At 38.9% G+C, this 13,405-nt stretch overlaps 1 protein-coding gene across 5 annotated transcripts in view; it reads right to left on the bottom strand.

Moving 5' to 3' along the window:
* The window catches only part of BICRAL (BICRA like chromatin remodeling complex associated protein), a 47,483-nt gene that overhangs the window by 18,066 nt on the left and 16,012 nt on the right, over nucleotides 1–13,405 (bottom strand). For all 5 annotated transcript variants that reach the window (XM_086745546.1, XM_086745545.1, XM_086745548.1 and 2 more), the window contains exons 2-4: nucleotides 4,459–4,507; nucleotides 1,624–1,672; nucleotides 1,473–1,541 (exon numbers count right to left, since the gene is read on the bottom strand). In XM_086745546.1, coding sequence (XP_086601672.1) covers nucleotides 1,473–1,541; nucleotides 1,624–1,672; nucleotides 4,459–4,502 — 162 coding nt within the window. In that variant the 5' untranslated portion in view covers nucleotides 4,503–4,507. The remainder of the gene's footprint in view (nucleotides 1–1,472; nucleotides 1,542–1,623; nucleotides 1,673–4,458; nucleotides 4,508–13,405) is intronic.

Raw genomic sequence — 13,405 nt, 5'->3', positions numbered from 1 at the left:
ACTACATCTACAATCACTAAAATTACAAGTCCAGTTTACTGGAGAGAGTTACACTGGAGAATATTTTCACTGCTTAGCAGTTTTACATATTTACGGAACATGCTCCAAGAATGCAGTGTATTTCAATTAATTCCCCACTGAAAACCCAACAAAATACTTAAAATACTAACAGCATGAAGTGGTTCTACGTTACTGTTCTGGTTTTGTTAGTGGGGGGGGGGCTAAGGTGGTAGCTTCTGTAGGAAACTGCTAGAAGTCGCTCCCCTTTGTTCAGTGGACTCGGCCGGGCCTAGGGCGGACCCGCTGCTGGCCAAGGCCAAGCCAATTGGTAGCAGAATGTCCTGTGATAACGCCTCTGCGATAACGTATTTAAGTAGGGGAAAACAGAAAAAAAAAAAAGGGAGAAGATGTGAAGCAGCTGAGCGGGGGGCAGAGAGGGGGAGGCGCGAGCCTCATGGGCCTTGCAGGCCTCACCCTCTGGCCTCCCGCCAGGCAGCCGACTGGGCCCAACTCGGCCCGGCTGCAAGAGTTGGAGAGGAGATGAGAAGTGAATAAGATGTAAAAAGGACCTTGAGAGACGTCTGCCAGCCTGTTGTGAGGAACGGCTGCAGACACCAAGGTCAGTGAAGAAGGAGGGGGAGGAGTAACATGGCTCCTGGCCAAGATTCCCCTGCAACTCGTGGTGAAGTCCATGGTGGAGCAGGTTGTCCCCCTGCAGCCCATGGAGGTCCACGGAGGGGCAGAGATCCACCTGCAGCCAGTGGAGGACCCCACACCAGAGCAGGTGGAGGCCTGAAGGAGGCTGTGGCCCGTGGAGGGCCCGCTGGGGCAGCTGTTCTAGAGGGACTGCACCCCGTGGAAGAGATGACCCACGCCCGAGCAGTTTCACAAAGGACTGTGGCCCGTGGGAGGGACCCCACGCTGGAGCAGAGGAGGAATGCGAGGAGTTCTTCCCCCGACGATGATACAGCGGCGTAAAACAACGCGTGATGAACTGACCGCGACCCCCATTCCCTTCTCCCCCCCCTCTCCCCGCCCCGCCCCATGCCACTCGGGAGCGGAACTAGTAGGGATAATGTTAAGCCCGGGAAGAGGGAGGGGTGGGGGGAGGTTATCTTGTTCCCTGTCTCATTCTCCTGCTAATTTTAGAAATAAATGAATAGTTTTCTCCAAGTCGAGTCTGTTTTGCCCGTGACGATAACTTTAAGGATTTCTCCCCGTCCTTATCTCAAACCTTGAGCCGTTTTTCTTATATCATCTCCTCCTATTCTCTTGGAGGGTGGGGGGAGTGAGAGAGAGACTGCGTAGTCTGGTCCTGATCAGGGCTGAACTACGACAGTTAGCATTCAGAATTCTCATACAAAACAAGTCAAAATCCACATCTACTTCATACAGTTTTATAGAAGTCAAGTAAAGCCACAATAGAAGCATGCAATCTCAATACAAATACAGTTTATCTCCTGATGACTTACATTGGAGTTGGCGAAAATTGAATTTGAGTTGGCTACAGAATATTCTGCATTAGTCAAGTCTTCATTGCTCTGGTGAAAGACAAAAGTCATGTTTAGAAATAATACACTCAATGAAGCTTATATATGTGTAATACACAAGAATGATACTTACAGATTTACTACTAGGTCCATGTAGAAAATAATTCAGCGCCTGTGGGTCCCTTAAGGGGGAGGAAAAAAAAAAAAGGTTACCACTTTTAGGAAGGTTTTTCTGCTAATGAGGTTAATTTTACTAAGCCAGATACTGCATTCATATAAATCAGGTCTATAGTAAAAACTTATTTCTTTCACAATGCAAAGCTGAAAGTTTACACCACCTGAGGATCTGTGTTTCTGGATCAGCACAATTTTCAGATACTGAGCATATTTGCCGTCATTGTACCAAGGCATACCAAGCAATAAACATATGTTCATCACAAAACTTTACTTGCATTCTACTTCACTTCCCTTTATGAGTATTTTATGACAGCACATAGTACGAAATCTAATAAAAATACTACCACCAAACAACATGAGAACTACAATGGATGCCATCTCTTCTACAGAGATGAACTACAACGCCTGTTTAGCTAGTGTCTAAGTCAACACAGTATTCACAAACCCGAATCTTTAACATGTTCTCTGCCATCCTTAACAAAAGTTAACAAAAACTTATGCTTGCCAGTGTAACAGTAGCTTCACTTGGAGAAAAAAAGTGGTACCTTGTCCAAGTGAAATCAACCACAGAAATAACTGATTAAGTATTACAAAATACAATTCCAGCATATTTCATTAACTTAGCACTATCACAGAATAAAACTCAGATTAAAAATGTAGTCTGATGGAAAGAGTGTTGGAAATTCAAACAAATACATTATTGTAACTGCACATGCAGACCAAGCAAAAAACATTAAAAGGCTGTGTTACATGGGATTATTTTAATACAACAATTATACAGCATTTCCCAACATGTCCATTAGTATGAAGCATAAAACGACATGGAGGGGGTTTTTTTTTAAGCATCTTTATTGATTACCAAGGAATAATAAAACATTTTTGAGAAGCAGATTTTAATGTAAAAAAAATATTAATTCAAGACATCTCTCCTTCTCTCTTAATCATCCTAGGAAAAAAAAGAGGGAAGAAGTTAAAGATCTTTCAGGTTTACAACTAGTCTTCTAAAAGCATAAATACACCTCTATTCCTCTTTTCTTCATACCAAAAACAAACTGCACTCGTGTGTTTACAAAAGATACATTAAATAGACAATACTTGGCAGGGACCTTATGGTACGATTATGTCTACAACATACAAGCCGTTACATATATTTTCAATGAAAAATGTCAATTTCATGGTAGATTACACGAAATTTCAAGAATTAAGGAGACTAGAACTCATGATCTCATATAGGGCACTAGCATGCTGATGAGTTACTGATTAACAGCCAGGCCATTTAATATCACTTACACTCATTGGTTTTAAATCATTAAATATGCAATTAAAAATTAGAACACTTCATCTTAAACACTGTCTTAAGTAAGAAAGGCATTTTAGAAGGCACTTACTGAAATCAAAGAACAGATGGAAAAAAAAAAATGCTGTTTTCCATTCTTCTAGATGCTTAAGACAGTAATTGCTGTCAGCAGCAGGAAGAACATTGTAATTTTTCCACACAAACGCTCATCTGTATAGAGAGCACTTCATTTTCTGGACCGCTTGTGAACTCGTACCAGGATCCTCATGATTCATGCTCATGACAGAGCGCTTAATTGTCCCATGCAGTCAATTATCATCTTTATGTTCCAAGCAGCATGTGTTTGCATATGGCTACACCCAGTAATCTTGCACAGTATACTTCACAGAACATAACTGTGAGCCATTACTGGCAATCCTTTTGCTACAGCACTTACAGAGTAACCCCCAAATGACAGAAGCCACTATGGTGATATTTTTTTCTGAAGTTAAAGCTCTCGTTGGTTTCACTGGAAGCTTTGAGTGCATGAGAAAGGTAAAAGGCCTATTATTTACTACATTTAAGACAGTAAAAAAAATCCTTGTATGAAGTGGAGACAATCTTTTAGTAGCTGCTATGAGACTGATCCCATACTAATTTCTGGTAGTTTGAACAAAGTATCATATGTGAAATATTTAATTTTCTTCTTATGTTTTAAATGCATTATAGCATATTATCTGTTCTTGAATACTGACATGAATGTTAGCCAAAGGTAACTTGTCACATACACAATCCACAAAAATCTTGCTCATGCTTCAGCTATTCTAATTATTTTTTGAGATTCTCATATGGAATTATAAACCTCCAAATAAATCTCTTACAGAAATAATAAATAAAAAGGGTACATTTAAAATCCCCAATTTTATTAATATCAAGTATCTTTACGCAAAATGCTGATAAATTCTTTTTGCTGGGAATACTGAACAGTACTGTGTAGCAATTCTATTTTTCTAACATTCTTATGCAAATGCATGTTATCAGCAGAAATTATGTATTTTAATTAAGAATAATTTTACTTTTCCCTTTAAAATACAAGCACAGTGTTAACAAAGTATCTAGTTCCACTACTCAAAAAATTGAATTTTTTTTTTTTAACTCAAAAAAAAAAAACCAGTTCTTTGCAATGGAGATTGTAGCAACATCCCTAGTAACAGGCTTCAACATTGATCTGATATTGCCACTAGCTGAGAAGAAAATCCAACCTGCATGCACAGTCAATTCCTTAGCCTCTCCTGAGGAGAACGTCAGCAAGTGGACTGTCAGCTAGCGTACACTGGGACTGAAGGCTTTGTGATGCACACATCTCCACAGGGAGGAAGCAAAGCACAGCTAGTCATTACGTTTGCAAGTCGTCTACTATTAAAACAAAACTGAGATAGAATCACCTTCTAGAAGATGATTTTGCAAAATTATTTTTGCCAACTTTTCTGAAAGAATTGCTTAAAGAAAACTTACCCAATAAGATCAAGGAGACAGGATTCATCATCATCATCATCCATGACAACTAGAACAAAAAGGGAGAGGATGGATATTTGATAAGTATCAGACAAAAGATTGCTTTCAACAACATAACCAATTTAGAATATCTCAGTATTTTTTATTAAACAATCTATGAAGTTGACAGTTGTCTACTAGTAGCAAAGTTCTTAAATAAACCTGCGCCTTCTACAGAGGTCCATTGATTATCTCAAAATCAAATTCAATCACATGTAATGATAAACAAAATCCCATGCAATGTTTTACCATTTAGGGGTTTTTTAGAATTTTATATTAAGAGAAAGACAAATAATTAACCAAAATTATTAAACAGAACTTCTATGACTTAAAGTAGTAAAAAAAAAAAAAAAAAAAAAATCAACACTGAATGCAATCTCAAGACTCCAATTAAAACACTTCTATAGGAATTTGCTTGCAGCTAATCCCAGTGAGGGAATAACTGAACACTATAAAACCTACGAAGACTCTTACAAATTAGTGGCTGTAATACTGATCAGCCAAAAAAAGTAAACAAATTTAGGTCAGTACCATGATGTTCCTGTTACAGGTTTGAACCGAAACTACAGCTAAGTCATTACAAAGCATCAAAAAGAAGACTGTTTTCTAGCATACCTTTCTTAGCTATAGCTAGAGACAATACGGCCACTTTCAGTTTCTCCTCAATACTACTCAGAAGTGTACCTAAAACTGTGATCAATAGCACAGACTTCTGACAACCCTTTGTTAAAAGGGTGGGGAATTAATTTGCATGAGCCAAATTGAATGTAAGCATCCATTCACCAAGTGCAGAGCATTTTTAACCTCACAGTATCATGATCATCATCTCTTACACACTGCCTACTCAGTTGGGTGGGGCCTGTACCAAACACGTTCCACCACTCCTTCCTCCAATCGGTGCTCCTTCAAAGCTTTTGTTTCCATATACTGGTTATCCTTGTTCACCGTAACTATCAGAATGTCATCTGTGACTATCTTCTCCCTTTTCCCTGTTAGTAACTCTCAGGACCATTTTATGCTCCCTTACTCTCTCTGTAAGATCCCATTTAACCCACCAGTTCAATTATCAACTGATGCTAGCTAGCACTTCCTAAACTTGTCAATACTCTGGCTTCCATTTAGTTATCCAATCTCATCTTCACAGTATCTTCTAATCAAATCAAATTGATCGGTGTGCATTCCACGCTTGCTTTTTTCTCAGTTTCCCTTAAAAAGTCTGCTATCATACTTACCACTCAAACTGATTAATACAGTTTTGGCTTTCATTCATTTTGTTCTCTTTTACTTCTTGCCAAACAGAAGCTAACTGTCCCTGACCAGATCCATGTGAACCATTCTTCAGACTCTCTCATACAGATCTCCATAATGATTAAGACAATTAAGGGACTGGAGCATCTGTTATACAAGAGGCTGAGAGCACCTGGACTGTTCTGTCTGAGGAACAGAAGGCCATGAGGAAATTCTATCCATGTGTACAAATACCTTCTGGGGAGGGTGTAAAGAAGATTGAGCCAAACTCTTCTCAGTGGTATCCAGTGAACGAACAAAAGGCAAGGGGCACAAATCAAAACAACAAAAAAAATTGCTATGTAGACATAAGGATTTTGGTTGGTTGGTTTTTTTTTTTAAACTCTGAAAGTAGTCAAATACCAGCACAAGTTTTCCAGCAAGGTTATGCAGTCTCCATCCTTGGAAATACCCAGAACCCAGAGCAGCCTGCTCTGGTTAAGCCTGCACTGAAAGAGGTGATCTTCAGACCTCCCTTCCCACTTCAACTCTCTTGTGATTCTGCAAACTCCTTCTTGACATTTTCTATACTCCACTGATTCTGAAATTGGATTACGCTTTAGATTAACAGAAGGTACCCTGTCCTCTATACCGCATAGCCTCATTCAGATTTTTTATTCAGCCTCCTGTGCTTTAACTTACAGAGAGGCTGAAGCAGAATCAAAGAATACATCACTATAAGGATCCTTCAGTATCACCTCTCTGGGAGAACAGGACAACAAATCAGGGCTACAGAAAACTACCTCAAATGTCAACAGAATCAGCATTCATGAGGCAATTTTGCATCTTAAGAAAAATAATTTCTCCCATGACTCAGTAGCACATCTGTTCACTGCTGCATACAGCCACTAGCGTGAGCACTGATCTTGCAATTTAATGCTAGGCAAGTAACATGACGTTTTATGATTTCATGAAATTTAAACGTGCGTTAGCAAGCACAAATTAATAAGTGATTAGCATTAACTGATTAGCATTCTGCTTTAACTGCACCGTTAGTACTACCTATAGAAAGTCGTTACTTCCTCCAACAGCTAAACAGCATATCCATCTCTACAGAATAAGGTTTCAAAGACTCCTAGCTAACCAAAAGTAAAAATCAGCTGTACCGAAAGTCAACGGGATTTTTGTTTTCACACTGCTTGCCTACTTTTGAAAACCACATCCCATCCCATATGGCAATACTGACATTGTTATTTAAATAAAATAAAATGTCTTTGCTTTACCAAACCAAATATTCTCTGTGACTATACTAGAGTAACGGTTCAACATTACGGAAAGTGATCACATTGAACTTTGTTCAATCACTACTCCTGTGGGTATTAAAATTACTAACACAAACAAGACAAATTTGCTAAGTTCACTAAGCATATGATGATTAGAAGAAAAATAAATTGCATTAAAACATCAATGAAAGAAAATCTTAATGATAATACATGTTCTTCATTATTCAGCCCTTTAGCTGAACATGCAGTTGGCTTTATCAGAAAAAAAAATAATTGTTGGTTTTCCTCCTTTCACAAATATGATACAAGAAAAATCTACCCAATATAAACTCCTACCATTTTACAATAGACAATAAAACATTTTTATAAACAACAATCACAACCAGTCCCCTCCAGAAGTGCATCTTCCTAACAAGCTTTAGCATTCTTGTTATCACTAGCAGAATTCTATACACACATGAAAAAGAAATAGTACATCATCTTTTTAATTTTTTTTTTTTTAATTCTGGTTTACCAAAGAGTTGATCTGTATAAAACGATCACCAAGTTTTTATGTTTCTGTACATAAACTGTATAGAAACCGCTGTGTACTATCTCAGGGCCACACACACTTATCATACACAGCTCTTTCTACATTCAGAAGTTGCTCTGATCAGCATTCGCAGCCTAAGCGGCTACATGCTCCTGCACCTTGAAAAACTGCAAATAAAGCACAGTCAGATCGCTACCATCTCAATATCCCCACAAACGATGGCCAGGTAACATTACACTCACGTGATGCTGCATGGCAGCACTTCTGTGAAATACCACAGGACTGCCACGCAATTTAAACAGCACACATAGAGGTATGTGGTCTGTGAAAGAACAATCAAGATAACATCACCAAGCCACAAACCTACCTATTTAGACTAAATTCTGTTCCTATTTTGCCACACATACCCAAGATCTACCACATAACTGCAGGTTTAAACCTTTTTAACTGATGTAGATTTTCAATACGGGTTAGTGCCCTGTTAACTTCAGGACAGTAAGAGGAGGTGGACAACCAGATCGAGTCCTTGTGCACCCAAAAGCAACTACTCATTCAGTCCATTTAAAAAAAGAGGACAACTCTAGCAACACATGACCTTGACACAGATGATCATTTAAATGTGTTACTAAATGCAAGCCTATCCTGTGAAATTTGCCTAACATGGTTTCTACAGCACAAATGGTAGAGAAGTTTGCTGCTCTTCTTGCTATCTTTTGCCTTTCAGCACACAAGTTATACAAATTCTGTCCTCCTCACTGTTTGTTAACATATAATGGGCCAAATCAACGACTGATATGTGAAATAATTATAAATGTACTAAGACAACAGAGTATGAAAACTTGACACAATGAGCGGTATTAGAGTGGGACTAGAGTTATGTAGCCTAGATCAGTGGACTCTAAAGTGGGGTGTGTGCAAGACAATCCACTGGGGTGCAGGAAGAAAGTATTAGAACTTCCACAGTGCATGCATGTAATGTGCAAATAAATATACAAATATTGGGGGTGTGTGCTCAATTGTCAATCAGGGTGTGCAATCAAAAACATCTGGAGACCACTGGCCTAGACTCAAAAAAGACTGACTCACTTCTGTATTCAGATCAGTTGACGAGCGCTTCAGCACGGGCAAGGGGCATGGGTAGAGGCTCCAGGTGAGGCCTGTCTGGGCCATCAGGGCCATCAGTGCACCCAGGGCCTGACAAGGGCCCACACTACAGACAGTTGATGGAAAATACTCACTGGGAAGATTCACAAAACCTGCTGGAGCTGTTACAATGTAGCCTAAGAAATATCTAGTTACAATCAATACAGTGTCTCAGGAAAAAAAAAAAAAAAAAAAAAAAAATCAAACAAACAAATCAAAATACCTGTTTATCATAAGTAGGCCAAACTCAACCCTGCTCGTGCATCCAACTAATTTACAAAGGGCACTCCTTACTAATTAGTCACAACGCAGCACAGATACTGCCTGTAACTTATTATGAGCAAAGCCTCTACTGTTTTATTTCACACCCCTGCTACTGCACTGGCGGAACCCACCATGTACTTCAACTTGGGTTACATGTACTTCTGGAAGCAGCATTATCCATCCCTTCTGGGAAATAACCAGAGTGCCCTTTATCACATGCTCCCAAACAGAATATAAGAAAAGGTGAAAGGAATAAAACTGACAAGGAAATCACAGCTATGCAGGCCAGCCCTCTGGGGGGCTGTGATAACTCAGCCTTAAAGCCTCTACCCTCTCCTTTCAGCACTCTCACCTACAACACAGCACAGACCAACAAAAGGGAGAGAGGAGTCCTGCACCTCTCACCCACACTCACCGAGTCAGATCAAGGCTTTGAACAGTCGTCTGGAACAGAAAATTAATCTGACAAAATACACTGACTCGTTTCAACTCGGATTAGCTTCTTGATTCAGTTCTGGCTTGCCTTGAAGGCAGCAATGCTTCAGTCAGCCTAAAGCAATTGTCGGACTGTAGCCACAGACATACAGTTAATACAGCCACCACTCTCACATTAGCTTCAGTACAGGCAGCAGGTCAATGGAAGCGATTATTCCCCTCTACTCAGCACTTGTGAGCTGCCATCTGACGTACTGTGTCCAGTTCTGCTCCCCCTCCTTCTCCTTAAAAGAAACAGAGAAAAACTGTAAAGAGTCCAGCAGAGGGCCAATAAAATCCTGAGGCACGTGACACTAAAAGTCTGAGGGAACCACTCTTTTCTTCAGTCTGGACAACAGAAGGCTAACAGAAATGCTACTGGCAGTCCATCACTAGCTAAAAAGGGTACTAAGATGAGCAGAGACAGCCTCGTCTCATCAATGCACAGCAAGATGCAAAGCAACAGCCAAAACTCTAACTAGATATAAAGAAAAAAAGAAGTTAAAAAACACCAATGTTCAAGTAAGAGGATGCAATCGTCCTCTTTGGAAATTTTCAAAACTCAAATAGCCCTGACCAACCTGTCCTAACTTCGAAGCTACTTCTGCTTACAGCAGGAGACAAGGCCAGATAGCCTCCAGTGGTCCTTACCAACGTAAATTTTTCATCACCATGCTGCACAGTCCCCAGTATTATGCAACACCTGCACAGTCACTAAAACTGTATTTGTCCAGAAACTGTGCATGATTTTTACAACTTAAAAAATGGGAGTACTCAAAACCACTGTAAACATTGGATTTAAATTCACTCGAATTACATTAAAGCTTGTCACAAAAGAATTATTTTCCTTCCTCAAAGTCTTTTATAATAAAATCTTAACACATAATTTCAGATACAAAGCAGTAAAATACTATTCTCACATTTTGTAAAAAGCCTAAGACAGTGGATAGTTTAGAAAATCAACATTTAGAGCAGTAATTCCAAGAAGTATGATACGATCAACATAAAATCTTGGTAAGCCACAAGTAAATAAATTTAAATGCAAAACTCTTGTAAAAATCTATAGACTCGTGACTTCCAGGCAACTATATGGTATCAATTCCTGACTGAGAGCATGCTGGCCCATGACTTTTGAGCCTGTACACTGACCTTTGGAAATCAATGCTCTAAAGCAAGGAAATTACTGCCACAGTTAGAGCTTTATAGCAGGAGATAATCAAACTTGCATACAGTAACACAGGAAGTACATGAAGCAACTACTGCTTGAGTTATGAGATACGCCCACTAAGTCTCCAAAGTTCAGTAAGACTTTGTACACATCCAGTCAGCAGGAACTCTTGCAACACCTCCATCATGCCTTATAATGGATCTGAGCCATCAAATCTTCTGCACTATTCTGTCGCTCTATACCATTCTCCAGAATTTTCATCTACAATCCCAACATTCATAGTAACTTCACTATGGAAGATTTGAATTTGTGACATTTTTATCCCTCGTATCCTTTTTGAATGCAGATGTAAAAATAACTCTATTAACCCAATACCAGGATCCTTCTGAAATTACATCAAAGGATCACAGCAGCATTAAGTGATTCCACACTGACTGCAGAGGCAAAAATTAGTCCTTCCCTCACACAAATTTCCATCATTGACTCCCATTCACTTTCACAGTGCTAATATTTTGCTCAGTATGCTTCTGAACTGGGGAGGGAAGCCATTTTGCCACATATTAGGTAATATCAGGTAAAGTCTATCATTTAAGCAGAATGCACTTCAGGTTGCTATGGTGCTGTAAACTACTGCCTCACATAGACTGTCAGTTATCTCTCAGGTTCCTAACAAACAGAGAGCCTTGGACTCATTGAAGAAGACTCATCTACACAAGAACAAAACCTTATTTGCATTCTCTGCAACACCAGAGTTTAAGAAAGGAGTAGAAACTCAAACCCTTATTACCATATATTTTACTCTCATATTTCAAGTCCTTGCTACTTTTGAACAATCTAGTATCTTGCAAACTAGCCAATTTCAGACTCTCGTAACTAACCAAGCATGCATTTTATGATCAACTTAAGAGCTGCTGAGCACATTAAGCCCTTTATTTTCAAGAAACTGATTTTACACAGATTGAATATAAAAAATTATTATTAAGAGGCATTTCCACTTCCTCTCATTACTGTAAAAAATGACGTGCAGTAGAATAATTACATAGTATTCATAGAACCACAGAATAGTTAGGGTTGGAAAGGACCTTCAAACGTCATCTAGTCCAAGCCCCCTTCAAGGAGCAGGGACTTCTCCAACCAGATCAGGTTGCTCAGATCCCCATCCATCTGGCCTTTAATGTTTCCAGGGATGGGGCATCCACCACCTCTCTGGGCAATCTCTTCCAATGCTTCACCACCCTTACAGTAAAATACTTCTTCCTTATGTCTAATCTACATCTACCTCCTTGTACTTTAAAACCATTATTCCTTGACCTATCAAAACAATATTCAATGGAAAAGAGGTAAACACTGAAAAACTTGATTGTAAATCAATCTCACTCCCGATTTTACTCAGGCAAAAATACAGAAGGCACAATTACCAAAAAGTTGTAATTTCAGGACAACAGGATTAAGGAAGCAAAATTAATTTTAAAAATGTACTTTGCAAAACAAAAGGATTTAACTACTCACTTGCAAACTCTGCTGTGCTTATGTTCAACAACATGTAATTATTCCTTACCAATATATTTCTCTTCCAGAGTAATCAACAAAAAGCAACTACTACACTGTTGAAAATCTATCAGGAATTGTGCTCTAAGAAAGAGCTAAAAAAAGGAAGACATTTGGGATTCCAACACAGTGCAATATGCAAGTGTGACCTTTCAATATGTATGAAAATGTGTTTTAATTCCAAGACTCTAAATCTGAGTAGTACTTTTAAGATGAACTTAAGACGTTTGAAATTAGCTGTGGAACTGCTCCACCATATACACAGTTCTTAGGGAACCTCAATGTTCATAAAACACTTCAAAAGGTCCTGGTTTCATCCCAGAAGAGGAAAAGGATGCGTAATCTCAACAGTTTCTTAGGAAAGAAATGTTCCCCTGCCCAAAGGAAGTTGGATGCTCTAAAGTACTTGTACATGCAATAGGGCAGGCTATTAGCACACACTATAATTATTTGTGCAATACAATACTTCACAAAATGTGAAGTCAGTTCTTCACATTTTTACCTTGCTTCTACTAGAGAGTACCCATGTATCATACTGCTCATATTGTGCATGTAACTGCCAAAGACTCTGAAAAAACACTTATGCAGTCCCAGAATATAACTTCTTTATGAACTGAACATTTCTCAATTAGTTTATAATCCAATGCCCAATTAATAACTTTTTATTGTCACTCTAGTCCATACTAGTTTAAAAAAATAAAACTGGTTACCTTGCCACAGGCATGGTTCACACAAGCTAGGAGCAGATAACAACCGCCAATAACTAAAGCTGAATGGAGATTTATACTCCGTTCAGTTATTATGTACGGGAAATCAACTGAGAATTGAATACAATGAATTGACAGATGTGTAACTAATTCAGCACTGTAGTCCGTATCAACACTCCAAAAACCAGACTGAAAATAATCGATGCTGCCAATCTTGTCCTTGTTGAAGCCAATGCCTTGCTGAAGCCATCGGAGATTTTGCTACCTATTTCAGTGGGGCAAAGATTATTTTCTGTACTAGACACATCTTAATAAAGTCAAGCTCCAACATGAGATCTTGAAATTCCACACTCAGATCAACTTCACAGTAAAACTACTGCAAGTTCCATCTCAGACAATGCACAAGATCAGCCTTTACAAAAACGATCATTCTCTTGCAATGAATTTAAAACTTTCTCCCTGGACTCCTCCCTCTGCACTTCTCCACCCTTCCTTAATACCTTCAATTAAAAAAAAAAAGCTATTGTATTGACAGTGATTTGCCTAATTTTATTTTCAGTAG

This window comes from Chlamydotis macqueenii, chromosome 3 (genome assembly GCF_036417535.1).
Source record: "Chlamydotis macqueenii isolate bChlMac1 chromosome 3, bChlMac1.mat, whole genome shotgun sequence".
Classification (NCBI taxonomy): Eukaryota; Metazoa; Chordata; class Aves; order Otidiformes; family Otididae; genus Chlamydotis; species Chlamydotis macqueenii.
The sequence above is the reverse complement of the archived record's forward strand: the minus strand, read 5'-3'. Positions and strand labels throughout refer to the sequence as shown.